Source organism: Tripterygium wilfordii, chromosome 23 (genome assembly GCF_013401445.1).
Source record: "Tripterygium wilfordii isolate XIE 37 chromosome 23, ASM1340144v1, whole genome shotgun sequence".
Classification (NCBI taxonomy): domain Eukaryota; kingdom Viridiplantae; phylum Streptophyta; class Magnoliopsida; order Celastrales; family Celastraceae; genus Tripterygium; species Tripterygium wilfordii.
In genome coordinates this window covers 4,817,361-4,838,918 of record NC_052254.1, presented here as the reverse complement: position 1 = coordinate 4,838,918, position 21,558 = coordinate 4,817,361, and the positions used below count along the sequence as shown (strand labels likewise).

The 21,558-nt window shown below is 35.6% G+C and overlaps 4 protein-coding genes across 4 annotated transcripts; 2 read left to right on the top strand and 2 right to left on the bottom strand.

The window, feature by feature from the left end:
• The first annotated feature begins 2,385 nt into the window (after positions 1–2,385).
• Positions 2,386–3,627, top strand: LOC119993286 (gamma-glutamyl peptidase 3-like). Its single transcript, XM_038840341.1, has 3 exons — positions 2,386–2,774; positions 2,881–3,222; positions 3,337–3,627. The coding sequence occupies exons 1-3, from the start codon at positions 2,445–2,447 to the stop codon at positions 3,433–3,435; spliced, it is 771 nt and encodes a 256-aa protein (XP_038696269.1). The 5' UTR covers positions 2,386–2,444; the 3' UTR covers positions 3,436–3,627.
• Positions 3,628–6,548: 2,921 nt separating this feature from the next.
• LOC119992706 (protein FAR1-RELATED SEQUENCE 5-like) lies at positions 6,549–13,438 on the top strand. Its single transcript, XM_038839500.1, has 5 exons — positions 6,549–7,551; positions 7,665–7,804; positions 9,891–9,954; positions 10,276–10,342; positions 13,348–13,438. The coding sequence occupies exons 1-5, from the start codon at positions 6,549–6,551 to the stop codon at positions 13,436–13,438; spliced, it is 1,365 nt and encodes a 454-aa protein (XP_038695428.1).
• A 463-nt stretch (positions 13,439–13,901) lies between these two features.
• On the bottom strand, positions 13,902–16,647 carry LOC119992705 (histone-lysine N-methyltransferase ASHR3-like). Its single transcript, XM_038839499.1, has 11 exons — positions 16,318–16,647; positions 16,058–16,204; positions 15,783–15,947; positions 15,493–15,519; positions 15,274–15,394; positions 14,952–15,045; positions 14,772–14,868; positions 14,581–14,659; positions 14,323–14,494; positions 14,155–14,235; positions 13,902–14,034 (listed from the first exon to the last, which is right to left on the bottom strand). Exons 1-11 carry the CDS (start codon positions 16,645–16,647, stop codon positions 13,902–13,904), a joined length of 1,446 nt encoding a protein of 481 aa, XP_038695427.1.
• Positions 16,648–18,455: 1,808 nt separating this feature from the next.
• On the bottom strand, positions 18,456–21,403 carry LOC119992704 (AP2-like ethylene-responsive transcription factor At1g16060). Its single transcript, XM_038839498.1, has 8 exons — positions 21,198–21,403; positions 21,005–21,087; positions 20,847–20,855; positions 20,669–20,757; positions 20,483–20,556; positions 20,329–20,379; positions 19,875–19,951; positions 18,456–19,346 (listed from the first exon to the last, which is right to left on the bottom strand). Exons 1-8 carry the CDS (start codon positions 21,401–21,403, stop codon positions 18,775–18,777), a joined length of 1,161 nt encoding a protein of 386 aa, XP_038695426.1. The 3' UTR covers positions 18,456–18,774.
• Between the last annotated feature and the right edge of the window lie 155 nt (positions 21,404–21,558).

Sequence of the window (21,558 nt, the reverse complement as noted above, 5' to 3'; positions counted from 1 at the left end):
TGCATGAAATGCATTACATATCTCATGCGAATAATTCTTCATAGCTTAGGTTCTACTACCTTAATATTCTTCTCAAATCTTATTTTTATTTTTTATTTCTCAATAGATCATGAAAATTCTATATACCTACTAACAATCAAGATTACAAAGAAAAATAATGGATTCCTAGCCAAAAGTGGACAGTTTGAGGATTGTGAGCTCAATAATTAATGTAGAAGTATTATCACTCTACAACAAAAAGTGTTCGAGTGTTTTTAGATTGAGGGATTTGAAGGGAAGGGAAATGAAATTTCTTTTCAATTCTCTTATTTGGATAGTTTATAAAAAAAAATTAAGGGGAGGGATTTGAGGGTATTTGGGAGGAATATTTCATTAAATTTTTTTCAAAATTATTCCTCCCCAAAATGAAGTCATTTGGAGGGAATGTATGACTAATTAAGTTATTTATAAATGAAAAACCTATTTTACCATTGTACATAATATTTAGATATAAAAAGTAAGGATAAATTAATAAATTAAATAATTTTTTTTTATCTATCCAAATATGTGAGAGAGAAATGTATTCCCCTTCATTCCCTTTCCCCTCTCCCCCTTCCCTTTTCCTTCTCTTCCCTTCTCCCAAATCCCTCAATCCAAACACACTCTTAATGTCCACGCTTTTACACCCTCGATTAGAACGTGATCGATAATGATTTTGAAAATCTACACCTGAACTCGTAAATCTTTCGAGGATTCGAATCGCCATCTGGGTATGAAGATCGCCCAACTCATTTTGCTACACAAGTCATACTTGAGTTTTCCAACTGGAAGAATTCATTCTCAGCCAATTCATACCCTGTGGCAATAGCGGCTAAGAGGCGCCTTTATATGTAAAAGACTCGATAATATTCACTTGGAGAATAATGTACGGGCATCAGATTCTGATTGCAAACACATGCATGGGACGGTTCAGAATTGGAATTGTGCTATTCATGAGTGTTCTAGAAGGAACATTATTAACTAGATGATTTTTTTCCCCTCAAAAATGGAGATAATAAAAAAATAATTTTAATTTATTGAGTTACACATGCCTAAAACTATAGCTTTAAAATAAAGATTATTGAGTTATGTCAAAATAAATTTACATCCATAAATAACCCAAAATAGAGTTGTCTTTTTGGAACCTCATTTAACAGTTGATTCTTGGTGAGCCCCATCCCCATGTCACCCCCCTCTGTACATTTCACGGTTTTGTCCGCAATTATATTTCTCATTTTTTGCATGTTAATCTTTTCTTTCTAGTGCCACTCTCGGTCCACAATATATAGATATATATAATATGTTTGTGTGACTGTGTGTACACGGTGTATATTAATTTATGTGATAGCTAGCTTGTTGGTATTTTTAGACATAGAATATGTCAACAAATGAAATAATGTCCTCGATTGTGACTTTTAATGTAAAATAAGGTTAATTTCTTGCACTAATCTCATCAAATCATAACAACAATTTGGATGATAATCTAGTGGTAGATCTCTTTAGAGCCAAATAATATGGGTTCGGAAGATCTTAAATTCAATTCTCACTTGGAAAAATATATTTGTGGTCACATACTGAGTTTTGACATAATTTATCATGTTTTATAAAAAATTATAAGATAACCAAATTATCCATTAAATAAAGTTAGCAAGTTATCCATTAAATAAAATAAAAAGATTTTTGCATATTGGACTTTCTTTCCCTTTTTCAAGTTAAAAATAACAAAATGGACATGACCAGAATTTTAGAATTCCGAATTCCTTGGTTGACCTAAGTAGAAAGAAGAAATTCAATTTCCACAAATTAAAAAGTCTTATTTTGCAACTATGAACATACCCCATATATTGGCAATGGTGGGGTGGCAAATGTAGCTACCTCTATAGTCCTGCTTCCGAGAAAGTCAAAAAAAGACAGAACAAAAACCGTTTGTAATAAAATAATGAAAATGGGTTGCTTAAAAAATAAAAGTAAATATACAGAAATTGATAAATAAAATTATAAAAAAATACCTTGTCGAAAAGAATATATATTTTTTATTACTTTTTTTGAAACGGGAAAAGAAAAACCAAGGTAATACACATTATCTTTATCACTCAAACTAGTGACTCGGTTGTATTATTGAAAAAAATATGTTAACAGTGAAAGAAGTAGTTAATTAGCCATCCCAAGCATGTGTTTCCAGTGGGGGAAAAGTTGTAAAAGCGAGTCTTTTGTATGTTGTTCAAATTCCAAACACGTCCTTATTTCCATGTGGTTTCTCTCTCTTTTTATTCCACAAAAGGGTCCACACGGCCCGTGTTGCCCGGGACTTTCTTATGAGCTAGCTAAGGCGCTAACTCTATATAAACCTCATTTCATGTTCACATTTCTACAACAAGAACTCTCTTCCCATCTAGATCTTGCTTTCTCTTTTAGCTTCATACAATATGAAGGTAGTTGGTAGTACTGTTGGAGAGAAAAGATATGCACTTTTGTTAGCAGCAACGGACTCTGAGTACGTGAAGAAAGTGTATGGAGGCTACTTCAATGTGTTTGTTGCAGCTTTTGGGGAAGAAGGAGAGAGATGGGATTTGTTTAGGGTTGTTGAAGGAGAGTTCCCTGACATGAATGAGCTTCACAACTATGATGGGTTTGTTGTCAGTGGTAGCCCTTATGATGCTTATGGCAATGACTTGTGGATCATCAAGCTCTGCTTCCTCTTGCAGACTCTTGATGCCATGGAGAAGAAAGTTCTTGGAATTTGCTTTGGTCACCAGGTACTACCCTTTTTTTAAAGGATCCCAGTATTTTTTATCGCAATTATCCCAAATATTGATATGGACGCACATGATTCATGTGAATCTAACAACGTTTTGTTTCCAGGTTTTGTGCAGAGCACTGGGAGGGAAGGTTGGGAAAGCTAATGGTGGGTGGGACATTGGTCTTAGGAGAGTGAGGATAGTGAAGGAATTGTTACCATTTAGTTTCCAAGGTGAGTTGAGTGGTGAAGAATTAGTTCCAACTTCTCTAGCAATCATAGAATGCCACCAAGATGAGGTTTGGGAGGTACCAATGGGAGCTGAAGTGATTGCATTTTCAGACAAAACTGGTGTTGAAATGTTCAAAATTGGAGACCATGTTTTGGGTATTCAAGGTCATCCTGAGTATACCAAGGACATTCTTTTCAACCTCATCGATCGCCTTCTCAATAATGACTGCATACAGGTCAATAATAATACTGTAATTAATTAATTAAATTCTTTTTTTTTCTTCTTTAACTTTAACTAGATTAATTAATTTGTACTAATTCTGCCATAAATTGGAATTTGATGATTATAGAGAGATTTTGCTGAAAATGCAAAGCTGGGGATGGAGATGGCCGAACCGGACCGGATTTGCTGGGAGAAGATTTGCAAGAATTTTCTCAAAGGAGAATAGATATATATATCTTGTGTTTTCCTAATATTGTTTCCTGAGACTAACCCAAATAGGGTTAGTACATGAGCAAGTCAATTTAACTGATGTAACCTTATATATATATAAAGTCATGCTGACAATGAACTCCAAAAATCTGTCAAAAAAGGTCACAATATAATTAATGAAAATCAATACATATTTTTTTTCTCTTTCTTTAATGAGAAACCCATCAACCCAAGACCATGTTTTGATTATTGTAGGGGTCAAAAATGGCCTACCCTTTTTAATGGGCCCAAGACCCTTTGACAAATACGATTCTCATAAGGGTAGAACTATTAAAACCCCCTACTTTAAATCTCCTATCTTAGACCCCTTTTTTATCATGTCATGTTAACATATATATTATATATATATATCTATAAAACTTTTCAATTATATCTATCTATCAATTATATATGGGTATCAATTGTATATTCTCTGTCTAGACAGAGAATATATTCTCTGTATAGGATAGAGAATATATACTTTGTCTGTACATGTGTACACATATATGTTTGCATGTACACGCCAACACAGAATATATTATCTGTCTTGATTAAAATCTTTGTTTAACAAAGCCAATGCAAGCAATACGTAAGAAATCTATAAATTGAGAAGAGTTCGCAGAGTATTTTAAGAAGCTGCAAGAGATAGCAGTAGTGTGTGAGAGAAAAATGAGAGAGAGCCTCAAAGTAGTCTGTCTTTGAGATAACAAGAGAGTGAACCTATTGTGGATATGGATTACTTGAGTGATATTTTCGACTATCACTTGTCAAGTTGTTCAAGTAAACAGGTAAATACATATACTGATGTAAATTATATTGTTGTTTTTTTGTAAATACTCAGTGGAAATTATATTGTTCGTAGGGTGATTTTATCTCAGTCGAAATAAAGCAAGAAGACGAACATGCGGACGAGATGGTCGATAATATCAAAGTTAACGATAGATGTGAATTTGAAACTAATATGGTATAATGTTTTAATCAATCAAAATATGAGCTCTTTTGTTATGTTGAATGAATATTCGTAAATTTCTAATAAGAACTAATACATTATCAGGTGTTCAAATCGCGACAATCGATGATCGAGTGGGTTCAACAAACCGGACACAAATTGGGATATATCATCATCATTTATAGATCAGATATTGGTGGGTTCGGTAAAAAACACATATTACAATTCAAATGTGGTCGCGGTGGCAATTACCAGAGCAAGAAACCCTCAACAAAACAGACTGGCACCAAAAAAATAGAATGTCCATTCAAATTGAGAGGGAGAAAAATGAAGCTAGACAATGATTGGATGTTGTAGGTGGTGTGTGCGGAGTATAATCATGATCCTGCATTATATATGGAGGGACATCCATACCCCGATCGGCTTTCTGAATCTAAAATTCAAATTATGGTTGACATGTCTGCACAAAATGCCAAGTCACGGGATATATTGGCAGAGTTGAAAAAGCGAGATCCGAACAACGTGAGAACCATCAGAACCATATATAATGCACGCAAGAAGCACAAGACCTCTGAGAGATCGGGTCAATCACAAATGCAAGTTGTGTTCTGATAGGTATGATAATACCTATTGTTTTTGGTAGAAATATCCCCCTCTTAAGCTTTCTTTTGATAAATAATGAGTGTATTTATGTGTTGATTTGTATTTTGATAGGTTGATTGCGGTTTGGAAGAAAAGCGACGGAAAAAGGGCTGAATTGAAGAAAATGTCCACCGACCTTCGTGTGTTCAAATAGTCATAACTTTCTGTCACGTTATTGGAATAGAGCGCAACAAAAGGCATTGGAAACTAGACATCTCAAGCTTTCCGTTGAATCTAAAATCATGCAAATCTGAGGTCATATGGAGAAGTTATGGTCATTTTAATCATGTGCCTAGGGGTAACGCGCCTAGGCGTGGCACGCCTAGGCGCTCAATTTGTGCACGCCCAGGATCACTCCTACACACCCAGTACAGAGAGTTGGACTTAAATTTGAAGTTGTGCACGCCTAGGATTGCGCCTAGGCGTGCGCCTAGGCGTGTGCCTAGGCGTGGTGCGCCTAGGCGTGAAAACAACGCGCCTAGGCGCAAAAAGCAATTTTCTGGGATGTTTTAAGTCGCGATTTGTCCGAGCTGCGGGGACTTTTTAACCTAGAACTGATTTTCTGGGGAGCGAAACCAGAGGGGGAAGGCGATTCTTGGAGCTAGGAGGAGAGATTCTTCAGCTCAACTTGGATCTACTCAACTAATTGGGTTTATTCATGATTTTCTCATCTCTCCTTTTGTGTTTTTCTCTCATTATGTGTAACTAAATCTCTTGTGCCAAGGCTAGGATGAAGCCTTGGGTTTGATGACTTTGTTTATGACTTGATTTACATATATATGAGTTGATTTGGGTATAAATCTTGTGTTTCTATGTTTGATTGCAATTTCTTCATGCTTGTGGTGATTGGCCAACACTTTAGGTTTTTGGATGAAATTGTTTGGAGAATTTGCTTAGACAATAATATGTCAAGTAGATTATGCTTCTTGAAACACTTGATTATGAATGTGTCTCCCTTTAATTAGGTGACAATTTTGTATGAATCCTAATCTCCATAGAACTCCATAAATTCCTATGCATGTTTAGACCAATAAGATGGCTAGAATGTATTTAGGAATATCCGACCTAGACCAATAAGATGGCTAGTAATCGATTTTAGGGAGATTTGGCTTAAGTGCGCTAAAACCGACTTAGGTACGGATTCGTTATGCCCGAATTAGCAAATATGTGTGTGAATTTATGTCATTCCAAGTCATTTCCCAAGGGGGATTCCGAAGCCTTGGTGTTCATCTCATATTTGTTAAATCATCTCATTTGCATTAGTTGCATCCTAATTCTAAGAAAATACCAAAAACACTTTGCTCTTTGCTTGTTTTAGTTGAATTACCAAACCAAACAATCTTGAGTTGAATTTTACTTTTGATTGCATTGTCCATATATACATACAAATATACATTTGGATTAAACATAACACCGTCCCTGTGGATTCGACCCTTGCTTATCATTGTGCTGTAGTCGCCGACTAGTACACTTGCTAGTAAGGTTAATTTAGACCCAACATGTTCTCATTCCTCAACGACCAAGAATACTTTTTCGATTATCGAGCAAACCATGCAACCAATGAGCTCGAAGATTTGTTCTTCGCACATCCTGGCTCGCTAGATCGATTGCGTGCATTCCCACATGTATTATTGATGGATGCGACATATCAGACCAACAGGTATGGGTTGCCTCTCCTTGAAATTGTTGGTGTTACCTCAACTAGTCAGACTTTTTGCATAGCGTTCGTATATTTACACTCGGAAAAAGAGCCCAGTTATACTTGGGCTTTGGAATGTTTGCAATCTGTAATGCATGGATGCACTAGCTCACGAGTTATCGTTACGGATAGAGAGTTGGAGCTGATGAAAGCCTGTGCTCATGTATTTCCCGAGGATTCAAAACTAGTCTGTAGATGGCACATCTATCAAAGTATTTTAACCAAATGCAAGCCATCAGTGCAAGACAATAGAGTTTGGAATGCATTTTACCGCATGTGGACTACGGTGATCGAGTCTGAAAATGAAAACGCGTACATGAGTAGTATGGCACGCCTTCAAGTAGTCTTACAAAAGTTTCCGGCAGTGATGAAATATCTGAAAGATGTGTGGCTGACACCATATAAAGAGATGTTTGTATCTGCCTGGACCGATAGATATCTGCATTTCGGGAACCACACAACTAATAGGGTCGAGAGTCAGCATGCTAAGCTGAAAAGCTATTTGTACTCGTCACAGTCAGACTTGGAGAGATCCATGTTGTGGATTCATCAGATTATCTTGTCTCAGGACATAGCTATCAAAGCTAGCATTGAGAGAAGTCGAACCATCATCCAACACCGATTCAATATATCATACCTTCGGGATTTATGTGGTTTTGTTTCAATCGAGGCTTTGAATTTGATGTTGATTGAGTTTGAGCGATCAAAAGATGTTGGACAGATTGCTTACAAATGCGGATGTCACCTTCGTAGGAGCTATGGACTACCGTGTGCTCACGAACAAGCCATGTACGTGAGCGAAGGTCTGTACTGCTTGATGCCATTGATAAATTTTGGAGAAAGCTTGATCTAATGCAATGTCAGTCGATTAAAGAGGATGACATCGACTGTAACGCTGATGTACAAATGTTCACAGAACATTTTAACCAGCAGCCAATACATGTAAAAGTTAGTTGGCTAAGGAAATTGAGGGAAATATTCAGACCTTCAACAACTTCTCTTCGTGAACCGGCTGTGAAGACCAACACTAGAAGGCGTCCATCCACAAAGAAAAAGGTAGCCACCAACACTCGTAACAATCCAACAACATACGTCATTGATGGGAGTGATTTTGTTTAGCCTCGGGAGCCTCACAGACACAGTTCCTCATCCGGACGCCCCGAATCGAAGTTTTTTAGTACGATTTTTTCCAATCTTATGAACTAGAGAGACACAGTTGCTCCTCAATTTACAATACTCAGTCTCTCTCTACACAGGGAAGTTCGATGTTAAGAAAGGAAAACTACTCTTTACGATCCTATATTGATCAGTTTTCAGCTATACTGCATCCTTACATTAGGGACGTACAAGATGTAAAAACTGATGGAAATTACGGCTTTCGATCGATAGCTGTGTGTCTTGGCCATGGGAAAAATGAATGGCCCAATGTTCGGTATAACCTGATGGCAGAGTTGGACGCATTTTGGAAACAATATGTTGAAATACTTGGCGGTGAAGAGAGGGCATACAGTGTTGAACACGCACTGAACTTTTTTCGAGATGATGTTGCAGCACCATTTGAGCACTGGATGACAATGCCAGACATGGGTTTATTGATTGCTTTTGCTAATAATGTGATATTGCATGTTCTTCATCATGTAGAGAGTTGGACATATCTACCACTACGTACAGCTCCTCCATCACCCTATCAGCGTGTTGCCATCGCTATAGGGCACGTAAATGGTAATCACTACGTCAAAGTTGGTTTGACAAAGAATTATTCAATGCCTCTCATCACACCTGAATGGGTTCATTGTAGGCATACTTGTGCAGCTGCATGGGCGACTCCATATACGGAACGATTAGATACATACATGCACTCATATGGATTCATCAAATCTTCATCCGAAACTTTTATTCATGTGCTTGAATAAATTATTGTCTATGTCTTACAAAATTATGAAATTAATATCAAAAAAAATATAATTTCTCTTTTCTTTACACAAAAATTAAAAAGAAAAATAATAATTAAAAAAACCAAACATATTAATCAAAATCAAAGCATTTAAATTAATAAATGTATATGTATATATCTATATATATATATGTACGTAATATATATATACAGAAATTCTCCTATGTGGACCAAAAGTGTGGACCAAGTTTGTGGACTTGTTTTTCAACCATAGATGTGATAGGTCCCATAATAAATGTGTGGCCCCCACTTATGTTGTGATTGATTACAACCATTGGATTTTGATCCACAAACTTGGTCCACATAGGAGAATTCCTGTATATATATATGTGTGTGTGTGTGTGTGTGAGAGAGAGAGAGAGAGAGAGATGAGACATGACATATACTCAAAAAAAAAAGAAAAAGAAAAAGAAAAAGAGGGGACATGACATGACAATTTAGGGGAAGGGGTTTAAAATAGGAGGGTTTATTTATCCAAATCCTTCTCATAATTGCGTCCTTATTACGTCTCACGACTCCGACTTTTCATTTCCTTGACTCCGACCTTCCCATCACCTTGACGCTGAACTTCCTATCACTTCAATTTTGGTCCCAATTACCTTCCATCCTTAGACATTGAACTCCACCTTTAACCTTTTGATCGATTAACATTCATCCTACCCTCGTACACCCTTAAAGTCAATCTCGATACGTACACCAATCCCGTCTTTGACAGTAAAATTCTTCATCCCAAATATTTTTCCATCAAACCCGTTGTGTCAGACCTCACTTCTGACGCACGAAACTAGTCCTATCCCTTTCGTCAAACCAAGTAATAGACCTATTACTGACCCTCTCTTGCCACAAATCGCTTGTCTCTCTAACGATTACTTTGACCATTTTTCGGTATAGTTGGAGGACGTGTCTCTCTTCAAGGACGCTATATAAGCCAAAAATCTTTCACCATGGAAAGAGATTATCTTCTTCTCCCTTCCTAGCCAACTTTTCTCTCAGATTTTACAAGCAATTCTGATTGATCATTGACTATTTGCACTACATATTTACAAGCTAAACACCATCCAAGTTCATACACAATCACTCCGTTCTTTTCATCGTCTGGAACATCATTACTTGATCGTCAGAGACCAAATGGTTGGCACCCCACTAGTGTCCAATATTCTCGATTATCAACATTTGCTCATGTCACAGATTACTGGTGGCCCCTTTCGAATATTCTTTGATTGTAGATTCGAACAGCAAGAATTACTCATCCGTACTGTATTATTTTGATATGCGGGTCTATCCTTAAAAGAATCAATACATATAATACAAAGAATTAATTTTGCATGACGGCATGGCATATCTGAATCATATCTGAATGTGATTATGTTAGATGTGAATGCATCATTTAGAATTGCAACAATGGGAATATATATTGGAACCCTATTCTTACACAGACATGTCATAACCAATTAGAAGTTGGATAGTGTAACTACCTCAGAATCTAATGAAAGCATCGATTCCATTTCACATTAATTGTTCGTTGTATTAACTTTCCATATACCGTTTGCCTACTTGTATCTTTTCATCATAGACAATAGGAGTTGCATCTCAAACCCAGAATCTTGTGGTTTGGCCGAAGTTCTGATACCATGCGAAAGGTAACTCATCTCTGCTAAATTGCTAATCGTTTTACATATTATCTGGGTCGATCCACATTACTTTTTTTTTATTTTTATTTTCTGAATAACCGAGAAACCACCTAGCCCAACATATCTTTCGAACAACTGAGTAAGTTAAACCTTGGGCTAGCAAGCTTGTGCACACGGAAATTTTTCACCTGTCAACAAAGTAAATCCTGGGCCGAAGCCCAATACACGAAGACCCACTAGCGAATAGGCATGAAGCCTATAATTGATAATGGTGTGGGCTGACATTAAAACAATAGTATTTGATTCGCTCGAAAAATTTTGGCATGGCTCCAAATTTTCTTTTCCAAGCCTATTATGAATAAACATTCATCTTGATGTTTGATCTCATAAAATAACCCAAAATTTTAATTTAAATACATATTAAAATTGACGAAAATTAATTAAATATCATGTACAATATAAAATCAGATATAAATATCTAACTAGAAGTCATATTTTCAATTTCAATCTAATTTTGGGGAGGGGGCTACAGCATAAAGTAGTCCAACTATCTACGCACCTGCTAGCATACCACCACCCACTAACAAGCCGTCGCACAGACCGACAGATCTACATTGCTCTAACAGAAACATAAATGGAACCTATTCAGCCATGTAGATCACTAGCCTACGTATATTGAATTCGAATTGGAATCAAGCATAGGTATCAAAAGATATACATGGTTGAGAGAACTTCCACAGGTAGTAAGATTCTGCTCAATCCGGCATTAGATGCATAGTTTTCTAGAGATCACAAGTGGGTTCTGATTTAAGGATCTAAATATTCTTAGCTCCACCATACGCATACAAGTGTTGAAACTTAATAAAATTTAAATATTGTATTAGCAAATATAATATTTGCATTTATCAACTCATGCTCAATGTGACCGTATAAAGAGATTCAAATGAAAAGGCAATAAGGCACCTACAATTAATTAGCATATCTTATAGGGATCTAAATATTCTTGGCTCCACCATAAGCATACAAGTGTTGAAACTTCAATTTAAATATTGTGTTGACAAATATAATATTTGTATTTACCATCTCATGATCAATGTGACTATATAAAGATTCAAATGATAATGTAATAAGGCACCCACAATTAGAATCTTCTATGAATTAAAATTGGTTTAATTTGGGAATTTATACAAGAGTAACAACATCATAAACTATATACATAAATTAAATTTCAGACTCCAATTTTAAGTCCGCATGAGAGAATTATTGGCAATTACCAATAATGACAACCAAAAAAATTTTATTAACAAGGATAAAACTCACTGAATTACTTGCATGCGCCTCGTCATTTAAAAAAATTATGGAGTTAAGTATCGGCACATCTTCTCCCATATTTTCTAAACACACATGACTTCTTTAGGTTTGTCTTTTTTTCTTTTCTTAAATGAAATTTCAAAATAATTTATCTCTCAAAATACATGACGAATTTTGAAAAAAAAAAATACATCCTAAATCAGTGTGAAAAATTATTTTAAACAAGATCAGTCATCAACATATTCTGAGATGAAAAAATCTCAATATAAATTTAATTTATCTGCACTACATATGAATTTATTTACATTACATATCATTTATCTACATAGTATATAATTTATCTGCATAGCATAAAAAATATTTATCAACAGAGCATATAATTTATCTACAGTCTCTAATCCGGATTGGTGGATGTGATATTCGACTGTTCAAGATATGTGGATAGAATCGTAGTTTTGATTTTTCTCTTGTGATTTTGTGATTGTAAATGAGTAAGTTATTGTTGTGATTTCTTTATGTAGAGTGCGAATATATATAGTTCGACGATTAGGCTAAGCCCAATGGGGAATACTAATTCATAATATATGATATGTTGTGTTCTAATTAAACATTCATCAATTGTCTAGAAATCCAATTTAGCATGTTTGTATGGAAGTCTTTGACACCCAATACATGATTTCCCTAATAGCTTGAGCTACTTGCATAGTCATCAATTGTGTGAGTTGATTGTTAGTTATTGTAGAATTTACGGAATGAGTATAGTAGATTTATGATAAATTGATATTTGAGTGCGGAACTAGGGTGTTAACAAAGTCGAGTCTCAAAGATAAATATTAATCCACAAGATTAGGTTACTAATCCTAAACTTTCATTGTAGATCAATAAGCCTGACCGTATCCATATGCCCAATCTCTATTGCACTTGCATGATTGTTTGATATCACACAATTTCATTCTACATAATTGTGTGTGTTTGTGATATTACTTTGAACATGAGAATTGAACATTCATTGAGAATGATTAGAGGTTAGAGTTTTTAATTAATTATTTTCTAAAAACCCTTCTTTGTTTGGATATAATCTTTTCATGCTACTGAATCATTCGGTTATTTTGACTTTTCTTGCATCTTATTTGATATTCATTGCTTTTAGTGCCATTTTGCATTGCATTCACCAAATTTTGCATAAGCTTCCTTGAGTGACCTATTGCTAATTAATTAATCCATATATCTATGAGCCCGCACATAGAGAGAGAGAGGGAGAGAGGGAAGGGAGAGAGGGAGAGGGAGAATTCATACAACGTCTTGATGGATGTAGGTATGCAGTATCACTACATGTCTATAGTTAATTACTAGAATAGAAACTGGAATAAATTGGAATGTTTGTTTTCAAATATGAATAATACTGTGGGACCCTAAATTTGGAAATAATTTAGAGTGCCACAACTTTTAATATAGTTGTTTTTTTTTATGAACATTATTTACACCCCGTTTTTTTACTAAGTACACCACATTAACCCTTTAAAAACATACTAGAGTGGGGTGTACTTAATAAAAAATGGGATACAAATAATGTTGATCGTTTTTTTTTCATGTCTCCTATGACAACAAATACTCACATATGTTCTATTTTGGTAAAATCGATTGCTTTGAAGAAAATAAGACTAATTTTGCAAACAATTGATATACCCTTGAATCGGCTCTAGGTTGATTCCGATTCGAATAACAACACGTGTTTATGAAATATTTACATGTTCAGATCCTAACCTGGATTGGATTTTGAATGTACTTAATTGACCAAACCCGAATTGATTTAATCCGGACAAGTATTGACAAAACCCAATGTTTGTCAAAAACCAGACAAAATCCAATCCCGGTTTAGAGTTCGGATAAGATTTCTATTTTTGGAACCCACTCAGTTTTAAATTGGACTAAAATTTTGTGTTTGCACCCGAATTTCAGACATATAACTTGGTTTAATCCGGATCAAACAAATTCATTTGTATTATACTACTATTAATGTATACTAGATAAACCTATGAAACTGCTCAATAGAAATTTATTGACCATATTGAATATACCGAGCAAAAGAATTTTTAAAGTACATGAAAGAAAATCTATTCAAAGTCTTTTCCCCGTTGTACAATTCTGACTGCTACAATAATATACAATACCACCTATTGACCCTGGATAACATGAATATACTACTGGCCTAACTTGCCCAGTTTGTAGATACATTTACAGCAGGCGAGCAAGTAGCTTACGATCTCTGTCGTTTCGAACCCCATGGAGGAAGAAGATCTATCTTCTCAGCTTTTCTTTTGGCCCCCAAATAGCCATTACAATTTGGGGCACCACAATGGCACTGCATTTCTTCTCCATACAGCTCAAATCTATAAAAAGAACACCATAAAGTACAAACATATATATATATATAACTGCTGTATAATTTATACATATATGCTCATTGTTTATTGTAAGGCAATGTGAGAATACAAAGAAATATAACTTGCCTGTAATTACAGGTCAATTGTTCTCCAACTTTAATTGATCTAGCAGCAAACACACCGATACGAGTCTCCCCATCAACTTGCCTGAAGAAAGTAAAATGAAGCAGCAGAATTAATATCCCCCACCCACATTGTCTGTCTAAAACCAGTAATATTGCTAGTCATACTAACCACTTTTCCATGACGCAATTAGGCGCGCAGCTGTGATTAATGAAACGAGATGCATTCCCTTTGAACGTTGCATCGATCGTCAAGTCCTTCCCGATTGCAAACAGGTAAAAATTTTGGGCGCCTTTGTGTTTCATGTCCCATAGCCTTTTTTCACATAAGGCATCATCAATGACTGTAACAGACAATTACGAACATCAAATAGTTGACTCAACACAGCATATATATATATAAAATATTTACTTCTGTAAGAAAAAATACCTTCTCCTACGTACTCGATTATAAAATCACCCTTGTTAAGTGGCTCTGCTGCCTCTACTCCCCAACCACAGAGTTCCGTCTGAAAATGAAAAATCAAAATGCCCTACAATTAGTGAAATAATGCTGTGAATATCAAAATTTTCTTTCTTGATCTTAAATTAAATGATGTGATCTTTAATCTAAGCTCTCACTTTGACAAGACTCATCTTTTTCTCGTTGCGAAATGGTCTGTTGGTGCAAGACTCTGGGCCGCAATGGCAAGACTTCGAACAACTTAAGCATTGAATCCTATTAGATTAAAGATAAAATCATCCTTCAAATCCATGGTTCACTCCATCTTAATTAAGAATGTAGGAAGTACAGCAAAATACCTGCAATCACAGCGCCCCGAACATGAAGAATCACAATCTACGCATCCATTATCTTTGTCACGAGCTTCTCGCTTCTTCTTGACCAGGTAAATATCTAATTACTCGAGTTAAGGTCAAGGATGATAATATGAATACATGTGATTAGCAGAAACTAGTGATTATAGAATTGTTTCTGCCACATTGACAGTGGTTCCCTATCTCATGAAGTCAAAGATACACTATACTTTTTCGACATATTTGTATGGAAAAATTTTCTGGTCTGAATGAGTTTTCGATAGGCAGAGTGATGTCTGGCCTTGTGCAGATAACAAGTATAGGATACTGCGCTTGATGGGCACATACGGTGATGGCCCTACCCCCTCCTTCTCGATCAGTTCCTTCCATGACAGATCGATCTTGAACTCCTCGTCGACATAGGGAAGTGGCAACCGAGAGAATGTTTCCTAAGCACGAGGCAGGGAAAACAGTTAGCCTTGAGCTTTAACAAATTTTCATAAAGATACTAGAAAATGTCGTAAACAGATTTTACGAGAAATCTTACCTCTATATCTGATGTCGCGGCCATATGCTGCTCATTCAACAAAAATGTTAGTCTTGTGAGCAAATTATGGATATGAACTTGATCTGGAAGCAACCATCCGCGATGGAAGTGCTCCGACAAACAATTACATACAAACACAAAAATTCGCGGGGAACTTAAAATGCAACCATAAGTAAAATCATCAGGCGAAAACTGCTGTCATAATTTCAGATTTTATCCACTGAAATGTAAAAACTACACAAAAATTTGATTAAGAAGGAGACACCATTGATGAAAAGAAACAAGTAGACCTGATTAGCTTGCCGCCAATTCTTAGGATGCCGCCAACAAATTGCTTGTTCAGGTTGGTTTTCTTGATGAACAAATTTTTCAGGCCAGCATGCACATTTATCATGTGACGCCATTGAACATTGTGTGCACCTCCAATCTGGCTTCTGCTTGCAAAGAAAGCATGCCTGTTTCCATAATATTATGTCCCATTATATATTATATGTGAGCAACCTTACATATCAACGATAATAATTATAAATTGAGAAAAAAATAGAATCAATTTCACCAAACTTACGTGGTGCGGGCACTTGAAGGAATTCTGATTCGAGGTTTTCATTTCCTCCGCAGCACATAATGGGTGACAAATTCCTCCACAACCACGAACCGAGCATACGACCTCTTCTCCAGGACATATACAGCGGTTGCAGACGACACAATCACCCTAAATCAATATGGCAAAATGTGATATATGTCAAGGTATGAGAATCAGTTATTAATCAAACTACCAATTTTCAGAAGTATTAATAGATTCACAATCTTCTCCAATGGAACTACCATTTTACTGGACCCAACAAGGAACGGAAGGACACATTGGGATTCGGGGACCCCTGATTCCATCTTCCTCTCAGTCCAAACCCTCACGTGGTCTTCCATTTTCAAACCCTTCTTACGTAGACCTCGGCCGCGCCCAAAACCCCGAACATCACTTTCATTGCTTACATTCTCTCTTGGAGACTGCAGCAACTGGTCCCCATCTGCGTTATTCGTCGGAATTTCAACTAAGTTCGAGTCTGCTTGGGCAGCGGAGGGCGGCGACTTTGAGTTAGGGAGATCATCCGGAGGAAGAGAAGAGGACGGCGCAGAGAGATTAGCAGGGTCTGCCATTTTTGCAAACTCGAAAGATTATGATCCGTAGATAATCCATGTACGGATGTATATATAGGAAGAAGAAGAGGGACGCCATTGGGCGGGAAAGATTGTGTCTCTTTTGCAGTTATGCAAGAAGAAACGACCAGGGAAGAAACGATCAGTTATGAAGCGGAACAACAAAACTCAAAAAAAAAAAAAAGACAAAAAAGTAGCCGTTGAACAGTTGGGCGTGTTATTAGGACAGATGTGGATTAGACCGACACTAATGACAGTTATTCAACTGATAAAACTGCAAATGAGTTTGGGATAAGTTTGAAAAAAAATCTATATACCTCAGAAAACTTTTAAACAAGCCTTTCTACAATTTTTCGGATTATCCATGTCCCTCTACTTTGCGTGTCGGGCTCTGTTACCCTTATTGTTCAAAAAAAAAAAATCAAATTCAGCATGAAAAACATAGGTAATGTTTTTTATTTACATTTAACAATCTAGAATTGTTGGTAATTTTTTTGATTTATATTCAACGATCCAGAATTGTCATGCACTTTTCATGTCAAATTTGAATAAAAATTATAACGTTAGATTATAAAGCCGATCAAAATAAAAAAAAATTTTAAAAACATTTCAAAAAAACTTTTGAACCCTTAAGTACTCAATAAGAAGACATTCAAAAGCCCAAAAATCTAGACTAAAATCAAAATCGAAAGTCATAAAACCCAAACTAAAAATCAGAAATCACTTTGTCAGCTTTCCATCTAGTCAGTTTTCCTCTACTTCAACAACTCTATTTCTTCTTATCGGGCCTATAGTCGGCCAATCTGTTATTGGTGGGTTTAGTTGATTTTGGTTGATATGTTATTTTCCCCCTTTGTTTGTGGATGCATCACCATTGTGGTTGATGTTCGCAAATAAAGCAACTTGCTAGCAGAAATAGGTTACGTTTTGAGCAATAATTAATTTGTCATGGGGAGGAATTAGATTTTTACTTATAAATGATCGATATTTGTAGCTTACACCTAAGTCTTTAACATTTCTAAACAAGCTGCAAAAAGTCAACTTAATTTTACCTCAATCCTTAAAAACTCTCAGGAGAGTATCAATACATAAGCTAGTTAAGGGTATCAGTAGTGGAAATTGCAAGCAGTCCCTATAATTTTCACTGTAGCCGTCAGATATGTTTTTGTGTGGGACTCACATTGTTTTTTATTTCAAAAAAAAGGTATGACGATCATTGATTCCACTGTCTGTATATTTCACCGGAGGCACCCCCATTCGATACAGAAACACTCTATGATCACTAGCATTAAAATTGGATGTCATTACCGAAATGCGTTTTTACTTAGCTAATTACATTGCTTAAATTCAAACGTCATATCCCAATTAACGGGTGAAAACCCAAATTTTAAACTTCAGATTCCTTCTTTTTCTCGACCCAAGCCCTTACATGATCCTCCAAGCTCATCTCATCGGACCCCATCTTGCCCCTATTCCGTGTGCATCCCCTGCGCGTAAGAATCCTAATTTCATCAATGCAGTCACCGCTGCTCAAGGACGGCGGTTTCTGGTCCAAATCGGGTTCATTGACGGCAGCTTTGACTGAATTTAGCTAAGATTGATCCAGTAGAGAGTGGTTTCGAGTTTGAGCCATTGTCGAAATGTATGGATAGATAATGTAGATAAAGGAGCGAGCAAGAAGGAGAAGATAAACTTTGAAAGAAAGATTTATTATTGATTGTAACAAAATGCAGGTTACATCTTATTGATAATGGAAAAATAAACAAATACATGACCTTATTCCTTCTTTTTTCTTGGTTTTTCATCTACAAAGAAATGAACTAAAGCAACAACAGCTAATAGTTACGATGGAAAATATTTTTCCACATTTCAAAATAATTTTCTTTTCCTAGATTTCTTCCTTTGTTTTATAATTAACTAAGAAATTAATACTTCAATCAAACTTAAATGAGTCTATACTCTATACTCCTCTATCATCACCGAGCCATTCAGTGACCATTTTTGGTCTTCTATTCACAAAAAAAAAAATCTAATTTATGTTACTTATAACAAATATATGAATATTAATCAAAGTCCAAGCTACGTACGCCAATTCTCCATCCAGATATATAGTGTGTTACCTCAATTTTAAGGTTCGAAATCGCACTGAAACATCGGTGGAACATATGAATTGAGATCCCCAAACAAGAATTCTTCTCCGTCTCCATAACTAGTCAAATCCTGACACTCAAAATACGTCTGTATGTCCTCAGGGAACCTACATTTCGGCGGCTCCAATTCCAGAGTTGTCTCCGGCCCTTCTGTAGCAGAGGTCATCTCCATCATTTCCTTAAACTTTGACGACTGGAGAAGAAGACCTAGGGCTGACGTGGCAGATGCATGGCGCGACTGACTCAAGGTGGGGTCACCCAAAGTATTGTTGTAGGTTTCTTGGCTTTCAAGAAAGGTTAGACCTAGCTGTTCTTGATTAGGGTTTGGAGTCAATTGAGCTTCCATGTTAAGGTTAAGGTTAGGGCTCGACTGATGATTTGGATCGACGATGTTATTGTCGGTGGCGGTGGCGGTGGTAGTGCTTGTGTTGTTTTGATTGGGTTTAAGCCACTTGATGTACCGACTAAGGTCAAAATTGGTGACGGCATTTAATCCACGGTATTCAATCGCCGCCATATCGTATGCAGTGGCAGCTTCTTCTTGTGTTGCTTCAAACACAACAAAACAAGTAAAAATTAATTAATTAATTAATTAAAGTGACAATCAATTTTCAGGAAGAAAAAATTGGTAGCTAGAAGTTGAAAATTGTGGGTTAACACTAATGTTGGACTGTTGGGGAGTAATGGTTGAGGTTTGGTGGACCATCCTATCTAAATTGATTGTGATTTGGTCCAACATTTATTATATTTATATAGCGTAAAGATTTGGCATATACTATATAAGATAACATAATTTTTCAAAAACAGTTTGGAGGAGTTTGCCCAACTCCCTACTAACCTACTCAACTCCAATTGTTGCCAAAAAAAAAAAATTAAAGCATAATGGGCATTTTGAGATTGTAAGAAGATACAATAGTGTCATGTTCTAATACATACATATACATACATACATATATATATATATACATACATATATATATATATATACATACATATATATATGTATACATACATATATATATGTATATATATATATATATATGATTAGTATGCTAATCAAAGATGAATTATACATACCGTATGTCCCAAGATAGAGGTATTTGTTGCCGAATACCCTACCGATCCGAGCTTCCCATCTACCATTGTGATGATGTCTGTATCATTGAAATTAATTTTGAATTTGTAATTTTGGATTAAAAATGTGGCTAACTACTTGAAGTAAAGAAGAAAAAATAGAAAAACGGGGTGGTCTAGATTTTTCAGAAAATGTTGAACTTTTTGGTACGTGTCCGATGTGATATGAATTTATGTTTGCATCTTTTTTATTGTTGAGAGAAAATGACATATTATTAATTTTTAAAACTAATTGACAGCTCTAGCTAGCTAAATTAGAAATATAGGATTAACATTGATTTAACCTCTAATTAATTTCATTGAAGTCACCAAAAAAGTTTCCTTAATTATTTTTTTAAAGAGAGAGAGAAGAGTAATGTAGGTATATATATATATATATATATATATATATATATACCTTGCAACACCTCTATATTTTGAAACCCCTCGAGAAAATCCGCTACTTTTCCTGCAAATTAATCAAGTCAATAATATTGAACATTAATTTAAAATCCATGAATATCCCTAATATCAATTAAGTTTTAATTAAACTTGGATTATATTCTTCTCACCTTCTCAATGATCCAATATATTCTTCTCTAGATTGACCGTCCATTTCTTTCAATGCTTCTTCATATGTCGATAACTTTATTTTTTGAGAAAATTTAGTAAATATTAGTCATATAATCATATGATTATGATCAATTAAAAAACATATATATATATATATATGTATGTATATGTTTATAATTAATTACCGGAAAGTTAAGTATGGTTTCTGGGCCCCAATATTTAAGGGCTGCTAAGTCATAAGCATGGGCAGCTGCATCTTCATCATCATAAGCGCCTGAAAAGGCATTCCATCACAATCAAAAACTAAACCTACTAAATCATTAATTTAACTCAAAATAGTATTAATCCATGAAATTAACCTACCAAGGTAGACTGCATACATTATTGGATCGAACCACCGGCCACCACCACCGGAAACGATCAAAAGTTTCAAATCATCAACAACATTATCGTTTCAAAAATTCCATTAAGAAACAAACAATATGTAATGTATAATGAGATAACATAACAGATCGACAAACCTTGTCTTCCTTTCTTGTTCTGTGACTCATTCCAGCAATTCTTGTCCCACAAGTGAGCTTCATACCGGCCTGTCCAGCGGTGTCTGAAACCACAAAATCCCACATTGGAGAAACAAAATAAAGAACAAAAAACACATGTAAATCAAACATTAAAACGGAAAAGAAGATGAGTTAATTAGTTGATAATAATCACCTGGTAACGCCGCGATAAATCGAGCTACGTTGAGGAGGAGAGTCTCTTGGTACACTCCTCCTTGTTCTCTTCACCTTTGTAACACCATTGCTAGTAGCAGTTGTAGTTGTTGTTGCTGTAACACCATTGTTATTGTTATCACTACTTGTGCTCTTCTTCTTGTTGCTGTTGATATTTCTCTGGTTCTTCTGTGATAACTTGGCCATGAAAAATACTTGGGTTCTTTTTCTTTTTTTTTTCTTTTGTAAGAAGAACAGTAGATAGAGAAAATGATCGATGAGAGAGATAATAAAATTAGGTCCTACAATGAAGAGGATTTTAAAGGATGAAAGATGGAGTTGGAACTTGGAATTAAGTGTGT

Excerpts from the sequence above, each read along its gene's own strand:
- LOC119993286 (XM_038840341.1), top strand. The coding sequence starts at position 2,445 with ATGAAGGTAGTTGGTAGTACTGTTGGAGAGAAAAGATATGCACTTTTG. Across the intron at positions 2,775-2,880 it reads GAATTTGCTTTGGTCACCAG|GTTTTGTGCAGAGCACTGGG; the intron begins GTACTACCCTTT and ends TTTTGTTTCCAG. Across the intron at positions 3,223-3,336 it reads TCAATAATGACTGCATACAG|AGAGATTTTGCTGAAAATGC; the intron begins GTCAATAATAAT and ends TGATGATTATAG.
- LOC119992706 (XM_038839500.1), top strand. The coding sequence starts at position 6,549 with ATGTTCTCATTCCTCAACGACCAAGAATACTTTTTCGATTATCGAGCA. Across the intron at positions 7,552-7,664 it reads AGCCATGTACGTGAGCGAAG|AACATTTTAACCAGCAGCCA; the intron begins GTCTGTACTGCT and ends AAATGTTCACAG. Across the intron at positions 9,955-10,275 it reads ACAGCAAGAATTACTCATCC|ACAATAGGAGTTGCATCTCA; the intron begins GTACTGTATTAT and ends TTTTCATCATAG.
- LOC119992705 (XM_038839499.1), bottom strand. The coding sequence starts at position 16,647 with ATGGCAGACCCTGCTAATCTCTCTGCGCCGTCCTCTTCTCTTCCTCCG. Across the intron at positions 15,520-15,782 it reads ATTGGCGGCAAGCTAATCAG|CATATGGCCGCGACATCAGA; the intron begins GTCTACTTGTTT and ends TTGAATGAGCAG. Across the intron at positions 14,035-14,154 it reads CAATTGACCTGTAATTACAG|ATTTGAGCTGTATGGAGAAG; the intron begins GCAAGTTATATT and ends TTCTTTTTATAG.
- LOC119992704 (XM_038839498.1), bottom strand. The coding sequence starts at position 21,403 with ATGGCCAAGTTATCACAGAAGAACCAGAGAAATATCAACAGCAACAAG. Across the intron at positions 20,380-20,482 it reads TATATTGGATCATTGAGAAG|GAAAAGTAGCGGATTTTCTC; the intron begins GTGAGAAGAATA and ends ATTAATTTGCAG. Across the intron at positions 19,347-19,874 it reads CCTCTATCTTGGGACATACG|CAACACAAGAAGAAGCTGCC; the intron begins GTATGTATAATT and ends TTGTGTTTGAAG.